The sequence below is a fragment of the Meleagris gallopavo genome, chromosome 30 (assembly GCF_905368555.1).
Source record: "Meleagris gallopavo chromosome 30, MGAL_WU_HG_1.1, whole genome shotgun sequence".
Lineage (NCBI taxonomy): Eukaryota > Metazoa > Chordata > Aves > Galliformes > Phasianidae > Meleagris > Meleagris gallopavo.
In genome coordinates, this window is record NC_139433.1 from 3,331,894 (window position 1) to 3,357,434 (window position 25,541).

General features: G+C 65.4%; 4 protein-coding genes across 21 annotated transcripts; 3 read left to right on the plus strand and 1 right to left on the minus strand.

Moving 5' to 3' along the window:
- The first annotated feature begins 702 nt into the window (after positions 1–702).
- Positions 703–10,071, plus strand: FCHO1 (FCH and mu domain containing endocytic adaptor 1). Of its 6 annotated transcripts, none has more exons than XM_085211623.1 (29): positions 705–844; positions 1,377–1,420; positions 1,899–1,986; positions 2,439–2,530; positions 2,631–2,705; positions 2,790–2,931; positions 3,613–3,765; positions 3,859–3,963; positions 4,747–4,845; positions 4,929–5,025; positions 5,120–5,164; positions 5,262–5,334; positions 5,707–5,728; positions 5,841–5,895; positions 6,019–6,197; positions 6,270–6,294; positions 6,420–6,482; positions 6,570–6,612; positions 6,683–6,792; positions 6,875–7,456; positions 7,738–7,850; positions 7,944–8,046; positions 8,136–8,247; positions 8,384–8,473; positions 8,637–8,769; positions 8,860–9,059; positions 9,149–9,213; positions 9,304–9,468; positions 9,812–10,071. In XM_085211623.1, the coding sequence occupies exons 3-29, from the start codon at positions 1,960–1,962 to the stop codon at positions 9,832–9,834; spliced, it is 2,991 nt and encodes a 996-aa protein (XP_085067749.1). In that variant the 5' UTR covers positions 705–844; positions 1,377–1,420; positions 1,899–1,959; the 3' UTR covers positions 9,835–10,071. The 6 variants fall into 6 exon arrangements, with proteins under 6 accessions (XP_085067752.1, XP_085067750.1, XP_085067749.1 ...); XM_085211621.1 differs by having other exon boundaries at positions 706–844; positions 8,318–8,473; XM_085211624.1 differs by lacking the exon at positions 7,944–8,046 and having other exon boundaries at positions 704–844; positions 8,609–8,769.
- An 80-nt stretch (positions 10,072–10,151) lies between these two features.
- On the plus strand, positions 10,152–12,381 carry B3GNT3 (UDP-GlcNAc:betaGal beta-1,3-N-acetylglucosaminyltransferase 3). Of its 2 annotated transcripts, none has more exons than XM_085211640.1 (2): positions 10,152–10,345; positions 11,060–12,381. In XM_085211640.1, exons 1-2 carry the CDS (start codon positions 10,319–10,321, stop codon positions 12,182–12,184), a joined length of 1,152 nt encoding a protein of 383 aa, XP_085067766.1. In that variant the 5' UTR covers positions 10,152–10,318; the 3' UTR covers positions 12,185–12,381. The 2 variants fall into 2 exon arrangements, with proteins under 2 accessions (XP_085067766.1, XP_085067767.1); XM_085211641.1 differs by having other exon boundaries at positions 10,181–10,327.
- Positions 12,382–12,743: 362 nt separating this feature from the next.
- Positions 12,744–20,083, minus strand: JAK3 (Janus kinase 3). Its single transcript, XM_085211620.1, has 24 exons — positions 19,951–20,083; positions 19,410–19,613; positions 19,209–19,332; positions 19,019–19,130; positions 18,675–18,820; positions 18,324–18,600; positions 18,061–18,183; positions 17,831–17,988; positions 17,518–17,629; positions 17,235–17,421; positions 16,804–16,925; positions 16,598–16,729; positions 16,443–16,527; positions 16,223–16,356; positions 15,793–15,931; positions 15,565–15,716; positions 14,512–14,662; positions 14,295–14,434; positions 13,976–14,165; positions 13,730–13,854; positions 13,477–13,649; positions 13,293–13,410; positions 13,114–13,224; positions 12,744–13,040 (listed from the first exon to the last, which is right to left on the minus strand). Exons 2-24 carry the CDS (start codon positions 19,603–19,605, stop codon positions 12,924–12,926), a joined length of 3,324 nt encoding a protein of 1,107 aa, XP_085067746.1. The 5' UTR covers positions 19,606–19,613; positions 19,951–20,083; the 3' UTR covers positions 12,744–12,923.
- Positions 19,327–25,340, plus strand: SLC5A5 (solute carrier family 5 member 5). 12 transcript variants are annotated; one of them, XM_085211627.1, is made up of 17 exons: positions 19,327–19,468; positions 19,790–20,949; positions 21,288–21,758; positions 21,836–21,901; positions 22,142–22,193; positions 22,287–22,354; positions 22,434–22,588; positions 22,673–22,813; positions 23,058–23,187; positions 23,304–23,392; positions 23,491–23,603; positions 23,833–23,903; positions 24,009–24,095; positions 24,219–24,372; positions 24,717–24,820; positions 24,917–25,032; positions 25,108–25,340. In XM_085211627.1, the coding sequence occupies exons 2-17, from the start codon at positions 20,263–20,265 to the stop codon at positions 25,325–25,327; spliced, it is 2,724 nt and encodes a 907-aa protein (XP_085067753.1). In that variant the 5' UTR covers positions 19,327–19,468; positions 19,790–20,262; the 3' UTR covers positions 25,328–25,340. The 12 variants fall into 12 exon arrangements, 11 of the variants coding, with proteins under 11 accessions (XP_085067753.1, XP_085067756.1, XP_085067758.1 ...); XM_085211630.1 differs by having other exon boundaries at positions 22,473–22,588; XM_085211632.1 differs by having other exon boundaries at positions 23,996–24,095; positions 25,108–25,279.
- Positions 25,341–25,541: the final 201 nt, after the last annotated feature.

Here is a 25,541-nt window from a genome sequence, read left to right on the forward strand (position 1 = left end):
CGGCCTGGATCCTCCATCCCGACCCCCAGCCGTGCCCGGATCGCCCCTTCCCCATTTCCCCATCTCCTCGTCCCCCCCGTCCTCGAAACGCCCCCAGCCCCAAACCTCATTGTTCCCAAATCCCTCCCCGCCCCAACCCCACCCCGCACTCCCTCCTCCCCTGGACCCCCCCCCCCGCTATTCCCACTCCCGCAGATTCGGGTCCCGCCCCACGGCCGCGGCTGATTCGCGATGCGGGGGGGGGAGGATGCGGGAGGAATACACCCGGGACCCTCCGGGGGGGTCTTCAGCTTCTGCATTCCCGCATCCCCCCCACCCCCCCCGCCCGCAGCTGCGCGGGGCCGCGCGGTGTCAGCCGGCGCCGGGCATGAGCTCAGCTGGGCGGGCGGCACCGGGTGGCACCGGGGGGGGCACACATGGGGTGGGGGACACACAGGGAGAGGGGGACGCTACTGGGACTGCTGAGAGCGTGAGGGCAATGGGAATGCGTGGGGGCACAGGGGTGGGGAGTGCAGAGGATTGCGGTGGGGGGGGGCACCCGATCCCCGCAGCGCCGGGGGGAGTCCGGCCGCGCCGCGCTCCCTGCCCGACAGCGCGGCTCCTTTAAATATGCAAATCGCCCCCCTCCCGGCGCGCCACATTTGACCAATGAGCTGCAGCGGCCGCGGGGCTGCGGTAACCGCTGCGGGAGCGGGATCCAATCAGAGCTCGGCGCGGCGGGAGGGGGCGTGGTCACTGCCGCCCCCCCCCACTCCGGCGCGGTCCCGGCCCCGCGCGGAGCGGAGCGGTGCGGGGCGGTGCGGGGCGGTGGCGGCGGAGCGGGGCGGGGGCGGCGGCCCCGCAGGTGAGTGTGGCCCCCCCTCGAACACCGCCCTCCCCCCCCCACCGGGTGCCCTCCCCGCGCCGAGGCAGCCCCGCACCGCCCCCCCCCGCAGGTGCAGCGGCACCGCGTTTCCCCCCCGTTTTTTGTTTTTTGTTTTTTTTTAATATCGTTTTTTTCATTTTCTTCATCAATTTCATTTTATTTCTTTTCAATTTGGAAGCAAAGGACCGCGTTCCTTTGTGCCCCCCGCCCCCCGAAATCCCCCCCACGCACACACACAACCCCTCCGTTCCCGCGGTCTTCGAGGAGAACAGGGCTGCCCCCCCCGCACCCAGCATCGCTCCGTGCCCCCCCGGCCCCATCTCCCCATCCCGGGGGGCTTCAGCCCCGCGCCCCCACCGCAACCCCACCCCACGAAGGTCACGGCCACGGCGGGATCCCCCCCGCATCTCGTACCCCGGGTTGGGGGTGGGGATGCGCCGAGCCCGCCCCGCTCATTGCACAGCTTATTTTGGGGGGGGGGCACCCCGTGATCTCCCCGCTCCCCCTACAGACCCCCCCACGCCGAGGATGCGCGCTGCCGCCCCACAGCAGTGGGTGAGTGGAACCCCCCCCCCTTCCCCATCCCGTCCCCCCCCGTCCTTGTGCTCCATCCGTGGGGTGCGACGTTTCCCCCCCCCACCCCCCCGGCTGCACGCAGTGCTTCGTTTCCTGTTTTTCTATACGCGGGGGGGGGGAAACAGGGTGCTGCACCCCGTCATGGGATCCGACGGGTGTGTGGGTGTGGGACCCCCAGCACTGGGGGGATGGATGGGTTTTGGGGGGGGGGGGGAGTAGCACCTTTGTGTGCCGTTATTTTTTTCGAGGGGGGTGGTTGTGGTTGGGGGGGGGAGCTGCCACTGTCGCTCATTTATTATTGAGGTGCAGATCCGGTATCAGTCCCCCCCCCCCCCCGTGCTGTGGCACTGTTCCCATGGACACCGCGCTGTGCTGAACCCATTGGGTGTGGGTATGGGGGGGGGGGGGGGGGCACAAGGACCCCCCCCTCAGCTCTATGCCCCCCCCGTATCCTCAGGGATCTGCAAGCTGAGCTGCTGCTGCCTGCCCCCCCCATCCCCACCCCTGCCACCTCCACAATGTCCTTCTTCGCTGAGCACTTCTGGGTAAGGACTCCTCCACCCCCCCACCCACGGGTGCCCCCCCACCTATAGGTGCCCCCCCCCCCCCCGGGGAGTTCCCCATCCCCACAGGAGGAAGTTCACTGTTCAGCGCTTCCTGGTTTGCAGCTGTGCGCTGTGGCCCCCTCCCCTCGTGCCTCAGTTTCCCCAATCTGATGTCATCACCTGCAGCACTGCTTGTGGGGGGGGGGGGGTTCACCCCAAATAGCACCCAGTGCTGGGGCTCAGCCCCCCCAGCGCAGCTCTGGGGGGGGGTCCCACAGTGCCCCTATGCCTCAGTTTCCCTATGTGCTGGAGGGGGGGGAAAGGTGTGCATCCCCAAATAGCACCCGATGCCGGGGCTTAGCCAACCTGGAACAGCTCCTGGGCCCCGAGATTGGGATCTCGGGAGGGGGGGCTGGGGTGACAGTTCCCCCCCTTCCCCCCCCCCCCCCCAGGGCGAGAAAAACCACGGCTTTGATGTGCTGTACCACAACATGAAGCACGGGCAGACCTCCACCAAGGAGCTGGCGGACTTCGTGCGTGAGAGGTGCTGCGGGTTGAGGGGGGGGTGGGCTGGGGGGCACAAATCCTGGGACCCCCCCCCCCCTCTGCTTTTCATGTTAGCCCTCCCCTCTGACCTCCCCCAGGGCTGCCATCGAGGAGAGCTACGCCAAAGCCATGGTGAAGCTGTCGAAGATGGCCACCAATGGCACGCAGCTGGGGTGAGCGTGGCACCGGGGGGGTACCCTGCATCCATGGGGGGGGGGGGTGATGCTTACTGTGTGTGTGTGTGTCCCCCTCCCTAGGACCTTTGCCCCGCTCTGGGAGGTGTTCCGTGTCTCCTCTGACAAACTGGCTCTGTGTCACCTGGAGTTGGTGCGAAAACTGCAGGAGCTGCTCCGGGAGCTGTCACGCTATGGGGAGGAGCAGGGCCGGGCACACAAGAAGGTATTGGACCCCCCCCCCCTACAGCCACACACTGCTACACAGCCCCTGTCCCACACCTCCCTTCTCATATGGCCCCCAAACAGCCCTGTGTACCCCCTCTGGACCTTCCCCCCCCCTACAGCCCCCAGTGCATCTACCCCCTGCAGCCACTATCCCACACAGCCTCCACCCGACTTACGCAGCCCCCCTGTCCCACACAGCCCCCCAGGACCCCCCTGCAGCCCCCACTGCACGCACTCCCCTGCGGCCACGATCCCACACAGCCCCCACCCACTGTTATGCAACCCCCCAAACCCGCACAGCCCCACACCTCCCCACATCACTGCTGACCCATGCCCCCCATTGTCCCCCATGGCCCCTGTCCCATGCAGCCCCCCCAGGCCCCCTTACAGACACTCTATGCAGCTCCTCCCACCCCATCCCCCCCCACAGCCTCTCTCCCACCCCTCCTCGACCCACCTACAGCCCCGCTACGCTCACCCCCCCCCGCAGCCATTATCCCACGTAGCCCCCACCCACCCTTATGCAACCCCACACAGCCCCACAGCCACTGTCCCACCGCCCCCCACGGCCCCTGTCTCATGCAACCCCCCCACCCCCAGCCCCCCTACGCCCTGCAGCCCCCTCCCACCCCCCCCGCCCCCCCACCCTATGCACCCCCCCACGTCCCCCATCCTGCAGTGCAAGGAGGAGGCTGCAGGCACGCTGGAGGCGGTGCAGCTCCTGCAGGGGGTGGCTCAGCTGCTGGCCAAGTGCAAGGAGAGCTACCACAGCAAGTGCCACGAGCACGAGCGCCTGCGCCGGGAGGGCACCAACCAGAAAGACATCGACAAGGTGACTCCCCCCACCACCATTTCCCACCCTGGGTGATCGTTTTTCCTCCTCCCCCCCCCCACCCCGGGTCTCAACCCTGTTGCCCTCCTGCAGGCAGAGCTGAAGTCCCAGAAGGCAGCAGAAGCCCTGCGGCGCGCGGTGGATAAATACAACACCGCCCGCAATGACTTCGAGCAGAGGATGGTGGAATCGGCCACGGTGTGTGGGGGAGGGGGACCGGGGGTGGTGGTGGCACTGGGAGCATCACTGTGGGGATGTGGTGCTGGTGGGGTGGGGGACGTGGGGATGGGGGATGTGAGCATGGGGATGTGGGGATGGGGGATGTGAGCATGGGGGACGTGGGGATGGGGGATGTGAGCATGGGGGATGTGAGCATGGGGGATGTGGGGTTGGGGGATGTGGGGATGGGGGATGTGAGCATGGGGACATGGGGATGGGGGATGTGGGGATGGGGGATGTGGGGATGGGGGATGTGAGCATGGGGATGTGGGGATGGGGGATGTGAGCATGGGGGACGTGGGGATGGGGGATGTGAGCATGGGGATGTGGGGATGGGGGACGTGGGGATGGGGGACGTGGGGATGGGGGACGTGGGGATGGGGGACGTGGGGATGGGGGACGTGGGGATGGGGGACGTGGGGATGAGGGACGTGAGCATGGGGGACGTGAGCATGGGGGACGTGAGCATGGGGGACGTGAGCATGGGGGACGTGGGGATGGGGGATGTGGGGATGGGGGATGTGAGCATGGGGACGTGGTGGTGGCACACAGGGGATGTGTCCAAGGCACATGGCACTGGTGGGGTAGTGGCACGGGGGATGTGGTGGTGGCACAGAGAATGTGACTGTAGGGATGTGGCGCTGGTGGGGTGGTGGCATGGGGGATGTGGGTGACATGGGGGACGCACTGCCCCTACCCAAACCCATCCGTGGTGATGCTGCCCCTTGGGGATGTGCCACCCCCATCTCCCCATCCCTGCAGCGCTTCCAGGAGGTGGAAGAAGCCCACCTGCGCCACATGAAGGGCCTCATCGGCTCCTACTCGCACTCGGTGGAGGACACCCACGTGCAGATCGGGCAGGTGAAGCTCCCCCCTCGCCCCCCCCCATCCTATGGGGACACCCCCGGGTGCTGCTCTGCCTCCCCCCGCGCCGCTCCCCGCAGGTGCACGAGGAGTTCAAGCAGAACGTGGAGAACATCGGCACCGAAACGCTGCTGCGGAGGTTTGCAGAGAGCAAAGGGACGGGGAGGGAGCGCCCAGGTGAGGAGGGGGGGGCACTGTCCTGGTGTGGGGGGGTCTCAGCTGTGCATAGGGACACTGCTGCCTTTGTGACTGATCCCACGTTTGCTCTCAGGCGCGCTGGATTTTGAGGAGTACCGCCTGGCCCCAGCGCAGGAAGGCAAGTACGTCTGCCCCCAACTCAGCCCCACGCTGGGGGCGTGCTCTGGGGTGGGGGGGGGGCTGCTCACTGCTTTGTGCCCCCCCCCCCCCACCAGGGCCCAAGAGGAGCCGCAGCAAAGCCTTCCGCATCCCCGGGCTGAGCCGTAAGGAGAGAGAGCGTGCTGCTGGGTGAGGTGTTACCCACCCTGTGCCCCCTCCCCAGTGCCCCTCTGTGCTCTGCATCCTCTGTACCCACCCCCTGCTTTGTCCCTTCCACCCATTCTCTGTACCCCGTGCTTCTCTGCATCCTTCACATCCATCCATCCCATCCCTCCCCTGCATCCCTTGCATCCATCCCTTGCAATTCTGTGCATCTGGAATTCCGTGCTGTCTGCATCCCCTGCATACATTGTCTGCAGCCCTTGCATCCCTTCCCTATGTTGCAAATACCCCACGCTTCTCTGCATCCATTCTCTGCATCCCTTGCAACCTTCCCTTGCATCTCTGTGCCCCCCATCCCACCTCCCCCTCCCCATTCTAACACTGCTGCCATCCCCACAGGGAGTCCCCGGACACCGATGTGGTGAGTGGTACGGTGTGGGGTGCCGGCCTTCCTCCATCCCATACCACCCCAAACTGGGAGCGCTGGGAGCACTGGGGAGTGGGCTCCACCCTGAGCATCCCCTCCACCCCAGGCTTGCCCCGAGGTGGATGAGGACGGGTTCAGCGTGCGCCCAGACATCGCTCACAGTATCCTTGGGGTTTGGTGTTGGGGTCTGGGGAGGGTTGGGGTCTGCGGGTGTGTTAGGGATGGGGTTTTTTGGGGGTCTGGGGCTGTTTGGAGGTTCAGGTGTTGCCTTAACGGGGGCTCAGCGGAGGCGGAGCGCCACAGCTGCTCCTCCAGCGACTCCGACTACGACGAGGATGAGCCCCGCAGGTTCCACGTGCACATCAAACCCGTACAGCCCCGCGAGGGGGGGGGCAGCGCCGGGGCCACCGTGGAGCAGCTGAGGGCCACCGTGGGAACCTTCATCCTGCCGCCCGGCGTGGGGGTGAGGCTGGGGGGGGTAGGGTAGGGGGTGGGAGGGGGCCATGCTGGGGCTAACGACCCCCGTGTCTTGCAGGGCACCGTCAGACGGCAGTCGTCGCGTGAGTCCCACCTCGTGTCCCCTGGCACTACTTGTCCCCTACTTCCTCCTGTCCCTGTGTCCCCGTAGCCCCTAACATCTGTCCCCACGTCCCCTAACACCCCCTGTCCCCGTGTCCCTCCCCAGGGCACACAGCGGCTCTGTCCGCAGCCCCGAGCGCCGCCGACCCCGGGGGGCCTCAGGTGCCAGGTGAGGCAGTGCTGGGGGTCCCGCTGTCCTGGGGGTCCCGGTGTCCCCTCTCTCTCCATGTCCCCAATCACATCCTTCTCTTTGCAGGTGACAGCATGGGGAGGGGACACGCGGTGACACAGGCAAGCAGGTATGGCGTGGGGACGTGCTGGGGGGTGCACTGAGCCCTGTGCTGGGCACTGAGCCCCCCCACTCCATAGCTGTCCTGGGAAAGCCCCGGTGGATGCGGTGCCCCCCATGGAGGCGGTGCCCCCCGCAGCGCTCTTCGGGCCCCCCCTGGAATCAGCTTTTGAGGCGGAGGATTTCCCGGGTGAGGCTTTGGGGATGTGGGGGGGGGGGGTGAGACACCCCTCTATGCCCCCCCAGCATCCCAACCCCGTGCTCTCCCGCAGCGCCCCGTTCCTACGTCCTGACCTCCTCCTCCTCGCCCTTCTCCTCTTCTTCCCCGGAAAATGTGGAGGATTCGGGTTTGGACTCCCCCTCGCACCCCGCTCCCGTCCCCTCCCCGGACTCGAGGCCGTGGACTCCGTCGGCACCTCAGAGCCCCCTCCCCAAGAGGGGGGCACTGCCGGACCCCTCCCCGGCGCCATCCTCGGCCTGGGCCCCCCCCCGACCCCGCAGCCCCGGGGGTCGCCTGCCGGAGCTGCCCGGCTTCGCTGTGTTCCCCGGAGCTGAGGGGCTCTGGGAGGAGGGGGACGGGGGGGGTGCGGCATCCCGGGGGCGGCCCCGTGGCACTGGCCCCCCCCCACAGCCCCCTTCGCCCGACCCTTTTGGGGAGCCCTGGGTCCGGCCCCGCAGTCCCCCTGGGGAGCGACCCCCCCAGCCCCGACCTTCCTCCAACTCGGCCTCATCCTCCTCCTCCTCCCCGGCTCCCCCAAGCGGGGGGGAGTCCTCCAGCCCCTCCCCATGGACGTGCCCGGGGCAGGGGATGAGGACGTCTGAGGGTGGCACTGCGACGGTCCCCCCTGAATTGGGTGAGTTCTGTGGGGCTTCCCCCAGATTACCTTCAACTCTGCCCCCAATCACCCCCAGATCTGCCCTCACTTACCCATAGCTCTGCCCTGGAGTTACCTTCCCCTCTGCCCCCTGATCACCCCCAACTCTGCCCCCAAATTACCCACAGCTGTGCCCCCCCGAGCTCTCACCAGCCCCACGCATCTGAAGGGAAGGGGCTGAGCCTGCTGCTCTCCCGGCCCCCGTGGGACCCCCCCATGGAGACCCCTGCCTCTCATTGCCCCCTCCTCTGTGCCCACAGCCGCCCGCCCCCCCGCCGCCGCCCCCCGCGAGGTCCCACTGGTGGCCCCCCCTCGCCGCTCCCGGACGAAGCGCCCGGCAGCCGGCCCAGCTGCAGGCAGCAACAGTGACCTGGTGTGTAGGGGGGGTGAGAGGGCTGGGGGGGGGGGAGCAACAGCACCCCCAGACCCCCTTCCTTCCACTGACCCCCCCCTTCTGTACCTGCAGTCGCGCTCGCTCAGCCCCCCGCCCTCCTGGAGCTGCCCCTCGCATTCAGCCCCCGCCAGCCTGGGGGAGCGCGGCTTTTTCTCCGTGTGCCCACCGCCCCTCGGTGCGTCCGGGTTGGGAGGGGGTGGAGGAATCCTGGATATGGGGGACGCGGGACCCTCTGGGTGCTCATGGGCTGTGCGTTGCCCCCAGGGCTGTCGCGGGGTCCCAGCCCCGTGGTGCTGGGCTCGCAGGACGCGCTGCCCGTGGCCACCGCCTTCACCGAGTACGTGCATGCCTACTTCAAGGGGTGTGATGCCGACAGGTAGGGGGCTCGGGGTCGGGGTTGGGGTCCCCCCAGCTGTCTGCCTGCTGACCCCCAGCCATCCCCGCAGCTGCTTGGTGAAGGTGACGGGGGAGCTCACCATGTCCTTCCCCGCCGGCATCGTGCGCGTCTTCAGCGGCAGCTTGGCCCCCCCCGTGCTCAGCTTCCGTCTGCTCAACGCCGGTGCCATCGAGCAATTCCTGCCCAACGCCGAGCTGCTCTACAGGTGTGGGGACGCAGGGACGTGGGCTGGGGTGGTGGCAGTGGGGAGCTTAGGGTGCGCGGTGGGTGCAGCAACGTGCCTTGGGCTGCCGGTTCACTGCACGCTGCGGGTGCCAGCTGTGGGGTGCCTGCTCCCCAGTGTGGCCACAGCGTCCCCATCCCCACAGTGACCCTTCCCAGAGTGACCCCAGCACCAGGGACTTCTGGCTGAACATGGCTGCGCTGACGGGGCAGCTGCAGAAACAAGCAGAGCAGAGCCCATCCGCCTCCTACTACAACGTGGCTCTGCTCAAGTACCAGGTGAGCCGGGCGCAGCGTGGGGGCACCCCACATCCCCCCACCCGGCTCTGATGGGGGGATGACAGCATCCCACCCCTCTCTACCCCCCAGTTTTCCCGGCTGGGTCCCAGCTCAGCCCCGCTGCGGCTGTGTGTGCGCTGGGACTGCACACCCGGAGCCACTCGGGTCAGTGTGGAGTATGGATACAACGCGGGTGCACTCGCCCTGCCTGTGCCCCTCGCCAACGTCCACGTGCTGCTGCCCCTGGACGAACCCGTCACCAACGTGCGGCTGCAGCCCAAGGCCAGCTGGTAAAGAGGAGGGGTCTAAAATAGGCTGGGGAACTTGGGGGTGGTGGGAATGGAGTGGGAGACCTGGAGATGTGGCCGTGTCTCCGCAGGAACCTGGAGGAGAAGAGGTTGCTCTGGAAGCTGCTGGATGTCCCCAGTGCGCCGGGGCAGGGAGGTGAGGCCCCGTCCACCCCTGCACCCCCAGCTCCGTGCAAGTGGGGACAGGGATGGGACCCCCACCTCTGTGCTCCCCCCACCTCCCCAGGCTGCGGGCGGCTCTCAGCCAGCTGGCAGCCGCTGTGTGGGCCCAGCAAGCCCAGCCCAGTGGCAGCACAGTTCAGCAGTGAGGGCAGCACGCTGTCGGGCGTCGAGGTGGAGCTGGCAGGCGCTGGGTACCGCATGTCACTGGTCAAGAAGAGGTTTGCCACGGGTACGTGGGATCCCTCCCCTGTCCCCACAGCCTGTGGTTGCATGCGGCCCCTTCTGTGTCCCCTACGTCTGAGATGCTCGGGGTCCCTTCTGTGCTACCCAGAGTGCACGACATCTCTCCTCCGTGCCCCACAGCCCTTGGGGGGCACAGGGACCTTTTCTCACTCCTCGTGGTGCATGGAGTCCCCTCCCCACCCCCTGTGGTGCAGGAGGTCCCTTCCCCAGCTGCCCAAGGTCCCCTCCCTACCACCCCGTTCTCCTTTCTCCCATGCTGCCAATACCCCATGTGTGTGTCCCCATCTTCACAGGCCCCCATCTTTCATTCCCCCCCCTTTCCTCCACAGGGATCTACCTGGCGGGGTCCTGAGCTGCTTCTACTCGGACCCCCAGACCTCCCCTTGGTTGTGTGAGCTCAAAGCACTGGATGGAGCCTGGTTGGAGGGGGTGCCTTCCTCCTCCTCCTCCTCACTCCTCTTCCTCCCCCCCACTCCCCTTCCTCCCCATAGCCATAACTGCGTCATCTCCTGCTGTAAGGGATGGACCCCCCCCCCCCCATCCCACCCCCGTGCTGTGAAGCTCTTTTATTAAACACTTTATTTTCTAATCACCGCCTCTGCCCCACACTGTGCCGCCCATCTCTTCCATCTCCGGGCTGCTCCCTGGTAACAGGCTCAGCTGCTGAACTCTGCTCCTGGGGGGACTCTGGGGCCGGGGGGAGGGAGGAGCCAAGGCTGAGGTGTGACACTTCTCGCACCCATGGGTGCTGCTGCCCCACGTGCTCTGGGATGGGCAGATGGGTGGCACCAGGTGTGGGGAGGGGATTGCCAATCCTGTCCCGGTGACGCACGAGGATGTCTCTGGTATGGCTCTGTGGGAAGGTAGTGGGGGGCTCTGTGGGAATGGCTCTGTGGGGCTGGGGGGGCTCAGGACTTTACGTGCTGCGGGGTGGGCTCTGGGACGGGGCTGGGTGCATCCCGTTTTGCTGGGCTGGGGGGAGGTGGGGGAGGCGGTGGGTCCCCGTAGGATCCCCTACCCCATAGGATTCCCCATGCTGCAGGGGGTCCTCATGCTGAGTGGGGTCCCCTGCCCTTGGGCTCCATCTTTATGGGGTGGGGGCTGCTCACATCACCTGTTGGTGGGCTTCGTGCATCCAGAACCGCCCACTCCCTCCGGCTGAGGGTGCTCCAATGGGTGCCCCATCCCACTCGCTGCTGGCGTGGCCCTGCTGCGCCTTGGGCTATTTGCTCTGTGTGGAGCAGCAGCTGCTGGGCAGGACTGGCTGCCTGCACCTCTCCCGGAGTTCTCAGAAAGGAGGCGGAAGTGGACTTGGGATCAAAAGGTTGCAACAAAGAAAGGGAGGAAGTTGAGCGTAGCAGAGAGGGGGATGGAACGTGGGCACCTCTGCATCCAGGCGTAATTGTGAGTGATGCTCCCGGGGTGGCTGTGGGACACCTGGAGACCCTGCCCAGGTGGCCCCACGTGTGCTGTGAGGTGGTGATGCCTTCAGCCTCCGCCGTCGCCATCAGCACACGGTGCAGCGTGATCCCATAAATGTGGGACATGCAACCCCAGCTGTGCTCCCTGTCTTGCAGACCCGCTCCCTGTGGCGTTGCGCACTGCGGAAGTGGGCTTTGCTCACGATGGGGACCCTGGGGCTGTGCTACCTGCTGTCCCCCACCTCGTCCTCGTGGCCTCACGCAGCCCCCAGCCCCGCACCCACCTCCATTGCTGCCCCCAGCCCCCTCCCGGCTCTGCCCAGCATCACCCCGTGCGTTGCCAATGCTTCAGTTCAGAACATCTCTGGCTTTGCCAAACTGCCCAAGCAATCCCAGGACTTCATGCTCTACCAGCACTGCCGTGCCTTCCCGCAGCTCCTCGACGTCCCCGGCAAATGCGGGGGTCCCGCAGCCTCCTCCAACATCTTCCTCCTCCTGGCCATCAAATCCTCCCCGGCCAACTACGAGCGGCGCGAGGCGATCCGGAAGACGTGGGGTCAGCAGAGAACTTTGGACGGGGCGCAGATCCGACGGCTGTTCCTGCTGGGGGTGGCCCCCGATGAGCGGGACGTGACCAAACTGAACCGGCTGCTGTGGCACGAGCAGCGCGAGCACCACGACGTGCTGCAGTGGGACTTCAGGGACACTTTCTTCAACCTGACGCTGAAGCTGCTGCTGTTTCACACCTGGCTGCAGGAGCGCTGCCCCGGAGCGCGCTTCGTCTTCAATGGAGACGATGATGTCTTTGTCAACACGGACAACGTGGTGTCCTTTACGCGGGATGTCCCGAGTGAGCAGCACTTGCTGGCTGGGCAGGTGTTGACTAACACGGGGCCCATCCGTGATCCAGCCAGCAAGTACTTTGTGCCGACACAGCTGATGCCATCAGAGCTGTACCCGCCGTACTGCAGCGGAGGAGGGGTGCTCATGTCTGCCTTCACCGCGCGCGCCATCCATCGCGCGGCGCAGCACGTCGCGCTCTTCCCCATCGATGACGTCTACGTGGGGATGTGCTTGGAGAGAGCCGGGCTGGCACCCATCTCCCACGATGGCATCCGGCCCTGGGGGATCAACGTGCCCCACTATTCTGACCCGCTGGACCCCTGTTACTACCGGGAGCTGCTGATGGTGCACCGCTTTGCGCCCTACGAGATGGCCATGATGTGGCAGGCTGTCCGTGAGCCCCAGCTGCGCTGCGGGAGGAAGGTGCGCATCTTCTAGGATGGACCAGGAGGGACAGTGTCACTGCTGCTGCTCGAGGGGTTGTGGGATGCTGCTGTGGGGCTGAGCTTGGTGGGGTGCTGAGCCTCAGCTCCAGCCTGTGGCTTTACTGCAGATGTTCTGCCCGGCTCTGCCCCAAAACTGTCAATCTTGTGACTAGGTGCTCCTCTTGGTGCAATAAAGGAATGCAGTCTGGAGATGAGGGCTCTGTGCCTGCTGCCATCCCACGGTGCAGAGGGGCTCAGTGGGGAGTGGGAGCTCAGGGTCCACCCACCCCTTGTCCCCCATGTCTGCTCATCCACTCCGGGTGGGCAGAGACCTGAGGTCCCCTCTCCGTCCTCAACCACACATGAGATGGGACACCCCAGCCCCTCCCCAGCCCTTGCTGCCCCCAGGCTGCCCTCCTACAGGGATGTCCCCAGGGGTCTCCGGTGGCTCGTAGCAGGGCTGAGCTCGCTGCTGCATTTCCTCAGGGAGGATATTAGTACACAACTGATTTCCTCATGCCCAACCGCCCCATCCCTCCCACCATGCATTCCCCTCACTTCACTCCAGCTGCCAAATTCCACCACCATTTACTTGAAATCCTGGTTACAAAAGGGGGGAATGAGAGGGGAGCCACAGCAGCACAACCACAGCAGTTAAAACGCATTCAAGCATTGCTGTGTTCGTCGGTCTGTCTGTCATGCCCTCGTGCTGGAGGGTCTGGGGGCTGCAGAGCGGGGGGTCCAGGCACCCCCTACCCACGGGTGGTGCCACGGCCGTCCCTCAGTGCCTCAACTCTGACTGCCAGCTCGCTGAAGGTGGGTCTGGCAGTGGGGGCGAATGCCCAGCAGCTCAGCATCGCCGCATACACCTGTGGATAGAATGGGGTCGTTGGGGGCACGGGGAGGGCTGGGACCCCGCTGTGCTGGAGGGGAGGATCTCACCTCCATGGGGCAGCCTGGGGGCACCGGGAGCCGCCGGGAGTTCTTCAGCAGCTCCAGCAAATGGCAGATGATCTGTGCTGGTTTCTCAGGGCCCATCATGCGCAGGAACTCCTGTGGGATTGCGGTGAGCACAGGGTGCGGTAGTACAGGGGGGGGGCATGGTGGGGTGGGGGCCTCACCTCCGAGGGGCTCCTGCTCTTATTGCTGTAGGTGAAGAGCTCGTAGAGCAGCACCCCAAAGCTCCACACGTCGGATGCTCGGGAGAAGACGTTGTCAGCCAGCGACTCGGGTGCGTACCTGGAGGTGGGAGCTCTGAGCACAGGGTCCCACTGTGCCCCCCAACCCAGCACCGTGGGACCTCACCAGAACACAGGGCTCTGCCCAGGCTCCTGCACCACATAGTAGTCCTTGTCCTGTGGCAGCAGCTTGGCCAGCCCGAAGTCACCGATCTTCACATGGGTCTCACTCTCCACCAGGATGTTCCTGCTGGCCAGGTCGCGGTGCACGCAGCGCTGGGCTCCCAGGTACTCCATGCCCTGCTTGGAACAGGCACCGTGCCATCACTGCATCCCCACCTCAAGCCCTCCATGGGAGAATGGGATCCCCTCGGTCCCACCTTGCAGATCTGCCAGGCGTAGAGCAGCAGCGTGCGGTGCTCCAGGCGGTGCTGGTTCTTCTGCAGGTAGTCCCGCAGGCAGCCATCAGGCAGGTACTCCATCACCAACCGCAGCCCCCGGCGCCCTGCAGCACACGGGCAGAGAGCAAGCAATTTGCAGGTTGATGCAGCAGGGTGCATGCAGACCCCTCCCTGCCCGCACCCCATGTGCTGATCCACCCCCCCTCCATACCACCCTGCACTCACCACGGCTGTAGCAAACGCCCCGGTATTTGACGATGAAGTCGTGCTGCAGCGAGTGCAGGATTTCGATCTCCCTCTCAAAGTCCTGCAGCTCTTTGGCCGAGTCCTGCTGCAGTTTCTTCACCGCCACCAGCTCACCCGTGCTGTCACCCAGCGGGTCGTAGCGGCACAGCTCCACGCTCCCAAAGTTGCCCTGAGGAGGCAGAGCTGGGTGGGCACTCAGCTCCCCGGACCCCCCCAGCGCTTTGCCATCCCTGAGACATCAAGGTGTGGATGAGGCCGTGGGTACCCCACAGAAAGGGCATCGCTAAGAGGGTCTCACCTTGCCCAGCAGGGAGATGTACTTGAGGTGCCGCTCCTCGAACAGCGCAGGGCTGTGCCCCGCTGCCACGTGTTCGTAGCCCCAGAAACTCTCCCGCAGCGTCACATCGGTGGGTGACAGCTCTGAGAGCAGCTCATAGTCTGCGGGCGGGGGACAGGTGGTGAGGTGGGGGTCCGGTGCCCATCCCCGTGCCCATCCCCACACCCGCAGCGCCCACCGGAGGAAATGAGGCTGTTGATGTCGCGGATGATGGCACGGAAGCAGGGCCGCCTGCTGGGAGCGTAGTGCATGCAGTGCGCGATGAGCGCAGCCAGCTCGCTCCAGCGCGGGGCGGGCAGCTGCAGGCGGCTCCTGTAGAACTGCAGCTTCTGGGAGAGAGGGAGGAAGGAGTTCGAGGCCCAGAGTTGTGCCAACGCCGGGCATCACTCGAGGATGGGATGGGCACGGTGTGGGGTCTGCCTGTCCCTGCCACCACCTGGGCTGTGGGCACCCATCCCACCCCCATCCCCATCCCCATCCCCATCCCCATCCCACCCCCATCCCCACCCCCATCCCCATCCCCATCCCCATCCCCATCCCCATCCCCATCCCCATCCCATCCCATCCCATCCCATCCCATCCCATCCCATCCCATTCCATACCATCCCATTCCATCATCACCTCATCTCCATTCCCATTCCATTCCATTCCATTCCATTCCATTCCATTCCATCCCATCCCTACCACATTCCCATCCCCATCCCAATCCCATCCCATCCCATTCCATTCCATCCCATTCCATCATCACCTCATCCCTGCCCCCATTCCATTCCATTCCATTCCATTCCATTCCATTCCATTCCATTCCATTCCATCCCATCCCATCCCATCCCATCCCCATCCCCATCCCCATCCCCATCCCCATCCCCACCCCCACCCCCATCCTCACCCCCACCCCACCCCATCCCATCCCATCCCATCCCATTCCATCCCATCCCATCCCATCCCATCCCATCCCATCCCATCATCACCTCATCCCCATTCCATTCCATTCCATTCCATTCCATTCCATTCCATTCCATTCCATTCCATCCCCATCCCCATCCCCATCCACACCCCTTGTGCAGTGTGACTGCATTCTGGGGTCACCAGAGCCATTGGGGGGCCCTGCAGCAGGACTGGCAGCAGGCAGCTGAGCACAGTGGGTGCCATAGGATGGAGTCGCAGTGGAATGGGGTCACATCAGGTGGGGTCACAGGGGCAGGTGATGGGGGGGAAGGGACAACCCCACCTTCTGCGGCTCCAGCAGGCTGACAGGCATGTTGCCCCCACTGAAGATCTCCCACAGGGTCGCCCCAAAGCTCCACTTGTCGGCTGGCAGCGCCAAGCTCTGGGGGTCACTCAGGCACTCGGGGGCCACCCAAGGGATGCGCTCCACCAGCACTGGAGAGAAGGGATGGCCCTGCTCAGCACCACCAAGGGGGGGCACACAGCTCCCCAGGGCCCACGCAGCACTTACACTCCTTGGCCAGGACGGTGATGCTGACTCCAGGGTCGTTGAGTTTGATGAAGGGGGGGCTGCCGCTGGCCACGTCCCCCTCCCGGGTCAGCAGCACCTTCTTAGCAGAAACGTTGCCGTGGGTGATTTTCTTGTCCTCCTGGGAGGGGACAGGGACCCTGAGCATGGCACTGGCTGGGTGGAACCTTGGTGCTCATCCCTGCTGCGGGGCTGGGGGGCCACGGGACTGAGGTGTGGGGGATCAGCGGGAGCAAAAGGACAGCAGCGCTTGGAGATGTGGGACAGGGATGGGTGGGAGCCACGGGGACAGGGATGCATGGGACACGGGTGGTTGGGGGCTATGGGAATACAGATGCAAGAAGCTGTGGGGATAGAGCTGCGTGGGAGTGGGGCACATCATAGGGCAGGGGGACTTTGGCCATCCACTTACCAAGTAGTTGAGCGCATATGCCAGCTGCTTGGCCACCTGCAGCTTCCAGCTGGTCGTCACCTTGCCCTCGCTGTGGTTCTTTTTCAGGTAGAGATCCAGGGGCCCGTGCCTGATGTACTCCTGCACCATGATGCCTGCGGGCAGGGGGAGCGGGCCGGTCCCATGTGTGTACACAGCGGGTGGCAGCGGGGCACAGGGGTTGGAGACAAGGGACACTCACTGTCCTTGCCGAGGCTGACGCCGTGCAGCAGCACCAGGTGCTTGTGGGACAGCTGGCTCATGATGCTGGCGGCCTCCAGGAAGGACTGAGGGGGAGATGGGTCAGAGGGAGGCAGGATGCTGGCGGGTTGGTGCTTAGGGGCCCCCCCAGCTCACCTCGGAGCAGTTGCGGTGGCTGCTGTCCATCACCTTGAGCACCACCGGGGTCTGGTAGAACTCGTCATCCTTCTGGTCCCGCTTGACGCCCTTGTAGATGTGGGTGAAGGAACCCTGCCCCAGGCTCTCGCCCTGCCATGGGATGGGATGTTGGGTGGGGAGGGTCCCCCCTGACCCCCAGCCCCCCCCACCCCATCCTGCTGTACCCGTATGAGGCTCTCAGGGTCGATCTTGTGGAATGTCATCTGGCTGGGGCTGCGGCGCGGGGCTGGGGGAGAGTTGGGGGGCCGTGGGCAGCCGCTGCGCACGATCAGCAGGTTGGATTTCTCTGGAGGAGGGGGGGATGCGAGGGGTGGCTGTGACGTCATAACGTCCGCTCTGTGATGTCACAATGCTGCACTGTGACGTCACAATGCTTGTTCTTTGACGTCACAGTGCCTGCACTACGATGACACAAAGCCTGCACTGTGACATCACAATGCCTGCACTGTGAACATCACACAGCGTGCAGTGCCAGAAAACCCGCTCTGTGACATCACACAGTGCGTTTTACAACAACGCACCTCATTTCACAGCCCCCCTTCTCCCCCCACCCCACAAATCCCTGCCCCTCATCATGCCCCTACAGCAGTGTCACCTCGGGGCAGAGGTGGGCAGCACGTGTCCAGGCGTAGGTAAGCACCCTCAGCCTGCAGCCCGCAGCGCCCATAGGTGCCCAGCAGCTCCTGCAGGCTGCAGAAGCGCCGTGCCAGCCCTGTCAGCCAGAAGCTGCCATCCTCATCCCTGCGGATCAGGCAGCGTTTGAAGTCCTGCCCGGAGCGTGTCTGTGGGGAGAGAGTGAGCTCAGCACCCTGTGCTGGGTTCTGCGCCACGTGGAGAGGACGTGGGGGGGGGGGGGTCTGTGTGGCACTGGGCCCCACCTCGGTGCACACGGTCAGCAGAAAGCTGTCGAAGTCCTGGGGGCTGCGGCGCAGCACGAACAGCCCTGGCTGGGCCCCCGCCGCCTTCAGTTTACGCACAGCAAACTCAGAGCTGCAACAGCACAGCTGGGGGTGGGAAGGGGGATATCGCAGGGACACCCCACGGTGCATCCCAGTGCTCCCCAAGCACGGTGGGCACTACAGCATCCCCCCGGGGCACTACAGCATCCCCTCTTGGGTGAGTGGATGGGGGTCCCCTCTCAATAGTTCCCTTCCGCTTTGAACCCATAGCCTGGGGGGATGGGGCACACACCTGATGGGCCCATGGCATTGGTTCTCTATGTCTTCAAGCAGCCGAGGGGGGGCCACCTCCTTGCAGAAGTAGTGGTGGGCATCTGCAGTCAGGCGGTAGTAGCCATCCACCAGGGCCACGAAGGAGAGCGCTTCCCGCAGCGTGGGGAACTCCACCTCCTGGGTGAGAGCAAGGTGAGCCCCCAGCATGCTATGACCCCCCTGGACCCCCCAGGTCCCCCCCCAGCTCACCAGAACCCTGTTGTCTGTCTTGGTGAGGGTGACGATGCGGTTCTCCACGGGGCCACCATCACGGCTCGCCTGCTTGATGCTGACGTCGGCGATGTCGGGGAAGTCACAGAAGTGCTGGTGGCTCTGCAGGGACACCGGGGGCTGCCCTACGTGTGTACCCCCACCACGACCCCCACCTCTCCACTCATCCACACTCAGACCCCCCCCCACCTGTACTATGGCTGGACCACCCCATCCTCACCCTCCGGTTGGGGTTTCCGCACCTCAGATCCGCCGCAGCTCCAGGAGACCCCGCTGTCTGCAGACACGTGGATGGTGATGTCGGCGTCGGGGCCGCGTGCATGGAAGCTCTCCTCAGCCCAGCAACGCCGCAGCCGTTCCAGGTCCAGCAGGTATTTAAGCTTCAGGCAGCGCCCATCTGCCCTGCAGCCCCCCATCCTGCGCAGGGACTGAGCGACGCGGCGGCGGATGCGCTTGCGGGTGAGGAAGCTGTGCTGTTGGATCTGACATCGCAGCGGCTCCGGGATGCAGGACTTGTAGCTGTGGGAGGGGGCAGGAGATGAGGCAGGAGGGAGATAAGTGCCCCCTGCCCCCCAGGTGAGGTCCCCGCTCACCTGATGCAGCTGAAGACCTGCTCGGGGCTCTGCCACTTCTCCTTGGCGATGCGCAGCATGTCCAGCACCGCCAAGCTCAGGCACTCCTCCTGCCCTGCCAGGCTCAGTGCCAGCTCCATGCGCCCCGCAATGAAGTCACTGCGAGACTGGGGACAGAGACGCAGCTTGGGGTGGGGGCAAAGCCCCCTGCTCGCTGCAAGCCCTGGTTGTGTGCCAGCAATGCATCTCCGGAGCCCGGCTCCATGCATGAGGCTGAGGCAGGAACCTTGCATCCCCCCTACCCCATCGTGCATGGCCAGCCCCCAGCTCCGTGCCCATGTCTGGGGCAGGGATGCACGGCTCACCTGGGCAAACAGGTAATCGATGACAGGGTAATCCAGCACGGGGCTGGGGCGGTCGCTGGGCAGCTGGAAGCGATGCACCTGGCCCAGCCCACACCAGTTGGGGAAGAAGAACCTGTTGGGGCAGGGTTGGCTGGGCTCAGTGCCACGTCCCGTGCCGCACAGCCCCTATCAGCCATCAGAGAGTCCCCACCTGATCCTATACACCACCACCTGGCTGCGGGCATCCTCCACTGTGAAGAGGTGGTTGGGGGGGTACCAGCAGCTGAGATCTTCCGTGGCCAACGCGAAGAGAGGATGGCAGATGGGCAGCACGCCTGGTGGCAGAGGGACAGCGCCGTCCTCGTGGCTGTGACCACGCCGGATGGGTGCACAGCTGGGGGATGGTGCTCACCGCAGGCCTTGGCAGCGTGCACACACAGCTCCTCGGCCGTGTACTCGCCAAAGGTGAAGGTGAGGATGGCGGTGGAGTCGGGGGGGTCATGGGGTGCCTGGTGGTAGAGGTACACCTGCAGTGTGCCGGGCTCCGAGGAGGACAGACTGCAGGAGCGCTCGCCGATCAGCGGCGTCTCCTCACCCAGCGGGGCCATGGCGGGCGCTGCAAGGACAGCAGTGCTCAGTGTGCTCCCTGTGTCCCCCCCTGGTGCGTCCCCAAGCACAGCGCCCCATCCTCTGAGACCCACGGGAAACGGGACCCTCCTTTCCGTGGAGTAAAACCCCACGGTGTCTCCGGGGCTCGGACCCACCACCCGCTGCCCTGTGTTCATTTTGCAGATGGGGAACCTGAGGCACGCCGCTGTTTTTGGGTGCTCTGCAGCAGCCAGCTCACAGACACGCTTGTGCCCTGCATCACACCTGGCCTGGAGAGCACACGGCTCCATCCCTGGGCAGGAGGGTCGGCTGGAGCCCACAAAACCCCCCATGTCCCACAGTACCTGTGCTGTCCCGGGGGCCTTGCTGGTGCTGTGTGTTCTGTCCTGGGTGGGGCTGCAACTTTTCAGGCTGCGTAGGTGGCTGCGAGTGTCAAAAAGTCCCCATGGTGACTTCCTTCCTGCCCACAGCGTCTCTGAGCAAAGCGAACTTCCTGACGAGGGAGGGGGCACGGGGCAGGGGTCCCTAAGGAGCCACCCCAGGGGCAGAAGGCAGCCCCTGCTCTGGGCATCCCCCCGCTCCCAGTCGGTGCTGTGGGCACAGCAGCGGTGGGCACTGCCCCGTGTCCCACCCTGTCCCACCCTGTCCCCAGCCCTATGCTGCCCCATGCAGCCCATGTTTCCCCCACGCTGCTCACAGCCCCCCAGGACCGCTGGGAACTGCCCACCCCCTTTGGGTCCCTTTGGGAGCCCCATGCACCCGTCCCAAAGCTGCGTGGCCCGGTGGGTGGGGGGGTGGGAGGGCAGCAGCTTTTTCCTCCTTTTTGCTTCTCAAAGAGGCGAAGGCAGCAGAGAGGCAGGGATGCGGTGCTGCTCCATGGGGACAAGGCCACCATGCACCATCACTGCGGCCGTACCCTGGGGACGAGGTACCGTGCAACATGCCGGAGGGCATGGATGCGCCCCGTGGGGACAGCACATCCTTCTGCAGAGGGGACAGTCCCCACGTTGCAGCTCTTCCTGGGTTGCAGCCCTACTTTTCAAGCATGGGGACCAACGTGTCCCGGGTGGAACAAAGCACCTCTTATACCTGGGAACGAGGAAGCAGGGCTGGCCCTCTTGTCACTGCACCCTGAGGGGAAGAGCCACGGCCCCATCCTTGCCCTCAGGCCTTGGACCCTGCACGGGTGGGCGGCAGGGAAGGGGTTATCGCCGCGGCCCCACGCCGCTCTGCGTCCCTCCCCACGCCATACCCTGCCTCCTCCCAGCCCCTCTGGCACTTTGCGCCCGCCGAGGTCGCGGCCGGATCCCTGCCAGCCCCTGGGGGAGCAGCTCGCAAAGGAGGTGCTTTTGCTGGGTAAAGGTTTCGGTTGGGTTTGTTTTGTCGTCGGCGGGAGATAAGTGGTGCTCAGCGCTCCGTGTTTGTGCTGGGTTTGGGGGATTACTGCGTCCCGGCCGTGTCCTTCGGCTGCTTTGCTCCGCGGCGGGACTGGGCAGCTCTGTGTGCCAGGATCGGGAGGTATTTGGGGTGTCTGTGGTATTTGGGGTGCTCCCTGGGGCTGCTTCTTTGCACCCTTCCACCGGGATGAGTGCAGGGCTGGCGATGTGGTGATGCTCCTCTCCATGCTCACTCATCTGCACCTTGCACCTCGATAACCACCCCGTGCTCTGTCTTGCTGCAGTGCCGCTGCCCCTGGACGCACCGGGACCCCCGTGCCCTGTCCCACCCGCAGGTCCTTGTCCCTGTGTGCCGGGGGGGCCGTCCCCACACCACCACCATGCTGGCACCGCCAGGCAGCCTGGAGGTGCGGGCACCGGAGCCCCTCACCTTCAGCCTCTGGGATTACGGCGTGTTCGGGCTGATGCTGCTCATCTCCACCGGCATCGGGCTGTTCCACGGGCTGTCCAAGGGAGGCCAGAAGACCTCAGAGGACTTCTTCATGGGCGGCCGGCGCATGGCGGCAGTGCCAGTGGGGCTTTCGCTGTCGGCCAGCTTCATGTCAGCCATCCAGGTGCTGGGGGTGCCAGCTGAGGCGTACCGCTACGGCTCCAAGTTCCTCTGGATGTGCCTGGGGCAGCTGCTCAACACGCTGCTCACTGCATACCTCTTCTTGCCCGTCTTCTACCGCCTGGGGCTCACCAGCACCTATGAGGTGGGCACGGGGGATGCACTGCAGGCAGGGGATGGGATTCTCCCACCCAAACCTGCACACTCCCTCTCTGTCCGCAGTACCTGGAGCGGCGGTTCGGACGGAGTGTGCGGCTCTGCGGGACGCTGCAGTACGTGATGGCTACGGTGAGTCCCTGGGGAGGGATGTGGGGATGGGGCTGTGCTCAGCCCCTAAGAGCCCCCTTGTTCCCATGCACGTGCTTTTTCCGTGGCTCCAAAGCAAACACAGCCCTGCGGGATGGCTGTTTGGAATGGAGAGCCAAATGTTTTTCCAGCGCCCGCACGCTGCGCTGGGCAGCACCAGCACATCACATCCCCCCCTGTGGGCACCGGGCGCTGCTCTGACCCCCCACCCCATCCCCACAGACGCTGTACACAGGGATCGTCATCTATGCTCCTGCTCTGATCCTCAACCAAGGTATGGGGGGACATGTGGGACAGCATCCACATGTCCTTGTCCCCTCATCTCTACCCCGAGCACCAACGCTTATCACCATCATCTCCCCTTCAGTGACCGGTTTGGACATCTGGGCGTCCCTGCTCTCCACTGGTGCCATCTGCACCTTTTACACCACCATAGTGAGTGCACGGTGGGGGTCCCCGGGGGGGGCCTGTGGGCTCTGGCTTCCCGGCGCTCACTGTGCTCCCGCTGGCGCAGGGCGGGATGAAGGCTGTCATCTGGACCGACGTCTTCCAGGTCTTCGTCATGCTCTCCGGGTTCCTCGCCGTCATCATCCGGGGGCTGCTGCTTGTGGGGGGCCCCACCAGGGCACTGGCCATCGCCACCAATGGCTCCAGGGTGAACTTCGGCGAGTGAGTCCCTGTGTGCCCCCCCGCCACCATTCCTCCCCAGGTGCTGCAATGCCCGCACTGCCCCTGCTCGCTCTCTGCCCCCAGCTTTGACTTCGACCCACGGAGCCGTTACACCTTCTGGACCTTCCTGCTGGGCGGCACGCTGGTCTGGCTCTCCATGTACGGCGTGAACCAGGCTCAGGTCCAGCGCTACGTGGCCTGCAAGAGCGAGAGGGAGGCGAGGATGTGAGGCACAAACCCCCGGCATGGGGGTGAGGGGCTGCACTGCGGGGGTGGGATACATGGAACCCTGGGAAGCCCACCATCCTGCATGCATCCCATGCATCCTGCACCTCTGCACAGACTCTGCGCCCCTGCACATCTCCTGCACCCTTGAACTCCCCCTGCAGCCCTGCATGGCCCCTGCCCAACCCCTGCAGCCCTGCTGAGCCCGGTGGGGCCGTGCTTTGATCGCACCCTGTGCCCGCAGAGCGCTGCTGGTCAATCAAGTGGGGCTCTTCTGCATCGTCTCCAGCGCGGTGGCCTGTGGCCTTGTGATGTTTGTGCTCTACAAGGACTGTGACCCCCTTCTGGCTGGCCACATCTCGGCCCCCGACCAGGTACGGCTGCACCGGATCCGTCCTCTTGAGCACTCAGTTGAGAGTAGCCAGGAGGAACGGGGAGAAGGATGGGGACAGGGGTCCCGCCTGCCCCCTGACACAGCTGTGCCCCCCAGTACATGCCCTACCTGGTCCTCGACATCTTCCAGACGTCCCCTGGGGTACCCGGACTGTTCCTGGCCTGTGCCTACAGCGGGACCCTGAGGTGAGGCCGCTGGGGACCCCGATGTCCCCAAGGAGGGGATGGCTCTGTGCCACCCCCACCCTCAGTTTGGTGCAGGGCTGAGTGCTGTCCTCCCCCAGCACCGCCTCCACCAGCATCAACGCCATGGCAGCCGTCACTGTGGAGGACCTGGTGAAGCCCCGGCTGCCCACGCTGTCACCAAGGAGGCTGATGCTGATCTCCAAGGGGCTGTGTGAGTGAGAACAGGACTGCTGCACGGCCCTGATGTCACCCTGCCCTATGCCACGCTGTGCCACAACGTGCCACCACGTGCTGCACCACGCCACCCTGTGCAACCCACCCTGTGCCATGCCGTGCTGTACTGCACTGTGCAGTGCCACGCTGTGCACACCGTGCCATGCCGTGCAGCGCTGCCGTGCCATGTCACAGCCCTCCCCCCCCGACCCCCTCTGTCCCCGCAGCACTGTTCTATGGCATTGCTTGCATCACGGTGGCTGCGCTGGCCTCGCTGCTGGGCGGTGGTGTGCTGCAGGTGAGTCCCCCCCCCCCCCCCTACCCCTCCCTGCTCTGCACCCGCACCCATCACGCATGGCTGGTGGATGGAGAGCCCTCGAGGCACCTCAGGGTCCCCCTGCAGGGCTCCTTCACCGTCATGGGGGTCATCGGCGGCCCTCTGCTGGGAGCCTTCGTGCTGGGCATGTTCGTGCCGGCGTGCAACACAGCTGTGAGTGCAGGATGGGCGGGGGGCGTGGGGCTGGGGGTCCCAGCACCATGCAGACCCCACTGCTCACCCAGGGCGTGTTCGGGGGTCTGGGTGTCGGCCTCACGCTCTCGCTGTGGGTGGCAGTGGGTGGCAGCCTCTACCCGGCCCCTGCCAACGTTGCTGGTGTCCTGCCTGCCTCTGGAGCCCACTGCCCACTCTACAACCGCACTGCCAGCACCAACCACACACTGCTGCTGGGACCACTGCCCCCCCAGCGCCCCGGCACAGAGCCTGCAAGGTGAGAGGGGACGGGTAGCAGGGATGGGGGTGGGACGCACCATTGCTTCTGTACGGTGGGCTGGGGGCAGCTCCCGGTGACATCACCACGCTGTCCTTATTCGCTCTGATGTCACGCCGCTGTCGCTGACTGCTGTGACATCGCGGTGCTGCTTTGATCACAGTGACGTCACACCGGTTTCCTTATTCATCCGTCACAGTGCTGTCCTTGTCCTCTGGGCACCACACCGCTGTCCTTGCTGGTTGTGATGTCACACTGCCCTTTCTTTTGTCCACTGTGACGTCACACTGCCTTTCTGATGGCTGTGATGTCACCACCAACACCCCCCCACACACACCCCGCAGGCCTCCCATGGTGGGTGACTTCTATGCCATCTCCTATCTGTACTACGGGGCACTGGGGACGCTCTCCACTGTGCTGGCAGGGGTGCTGCTCAGCTACCTGGCAGGTGAGCCTGTGGGCACCGGGGGTACATTTAGAGTGGGGGGGAGAGAGGGGGCTGCCCCACGCTGCTCCCTCTCACCCCTCTGTTGCCCCCCTGCAGGGCCCACCAAGCGAGCACAGCTGCCCCCAGGAGTGCTTTGGTGGGACATCACCAAGCAGACATCCTCTGTGTCCCCAGCTGGGGGCACGGCGCCTTCAGGGGGGTGTCCCACCAAGGTAACAGCCCTCAGACCCCCCCACCACACCCAAAACACCCCTCCCACCTTCTGCTCACATGTTCCCTCTCCGCAGGTCTGCAGAGACCGTCAGGGAGGGCCGTGTCCCGAAGCCCCCCCGGTGCTGCTGGGACTGGGAGTGCAGGCACGAGGCCCCCCCCAGCACCGCGGGGTCACCGAGCAGCTGCTGCAAGAAAGCCACGTGTAGGGACGGGGCGGAGGGGGACGCGGGGGAGGGTACGGGCAGCGCTGCCCACCTGCTGTGTCGGTGTCCCCCCTCTGGGAGGGGCCAATAAATGAGGCATGGGCTCCATGGGACACGGCGTCCGTGTGTCACTGTGTGGGAGTGGGGACTGGGGGGGGGGGGTGTCCGTGTTTGGGGGGGCACAATGAGGAGGTCCCTGCTGCGTCGGGGAGAGGGCGTGGCCACGATCAGCTCCGCCCACCGGGGAACAACGGGTCACACCCCGTTAGGCCCCGCCCCGATTGGGTGACAGCGCCCGATAGGCC

What these genes read in the sequence shown, in the direction of transcription:
- FCHO1 (XM_085211621.1), top strand. Translation starts at nt 1,960, where the DNA reads ATGTCCTTCTTCGCTGAGCACTTCTGG. An exon ending in GACGGGGAGGGAGCGCCCAG is followed by an intron (nt 5,026 to 5,119) that starts GTGAGGAGGGGG and finishes GTTTGCTCTCAG; the next exon opens with GCGCGCTGGATTTTGAGGAG. An exon ending in GCGCCCAGACATCGCTCACA is followed by an intron (nt 5,896 to 6,018) that starts GTATCCTTGGGG and finishes ACGGGGGCTCAG; the next exon opens with CGGAGGCGGAGCGCCACAGC.
- B3GNT3 (XM_085211640.1), top strand. Translation starts at nt 10,319, where the DNA reads ATGTCTCTGGTATGGCTCTGTGGGAAG. An exon ending in TGGTATGGCTCTGTGGGAAG is followed by an intron (nt 10,346 to 11,059) that starts GTAGTGGGGGGC and finishes CCTGTCTTGCAG; the next exon opens with ACCCGCTCCCTGTGGCGTTG.
- JAK3 (XM_085211620.1), bottom strand. Translation starts at nt 19,605, where the DNA reads ATGGCCCCGCTGGGTGAGGAGACGCCGCTGATCGGCGAGCGCTCCTGC. An exon ending in GTGGTGGTGTATAGGATCAG is followed by an intron (nt 19,131 to 19,208) that starts GTGGGGACTCTC and finishes CTGCCCCAACAG; the next exon opens with GTTCTTCTTCCCCAACTGGT. An exon ending in GCCACCGCAACTGCTCCGAG is followed by an intron (nt 16,528 to 16,597) that starts GTGAGCTGGGGG and finishes TCTCCCCCTCAG; the next exon opens with TCCTTCCTGGAGGCCGCCAG.
- SLC5A5 (XM_085211627.1), top strand. Translation starts at nt 20,263, where the DNA reads ATGCTGCCCCATGCAGCCCATGTTTCCCCCACGCTGCTCACAGCCCCC. An exon ending in TGGGCGGTGGTGTGCTGCAG is followed by an intron (nt 23,904 to 24,008) that starts GTGAGTCCCCCC and finishes GTCCCCCTGCAG; the next exon opens with GGCTCCTTCACCGTCATGGG. An exon ending in CCCGGCACAGAGCCTGCAAG is followed by an intron (nt 24,373 to 24,716) that starts GTGAGAGGGGAC and finishes CACACCCCGCAG; the next exon opens with GCCTCCCATGGTGGGTGACT.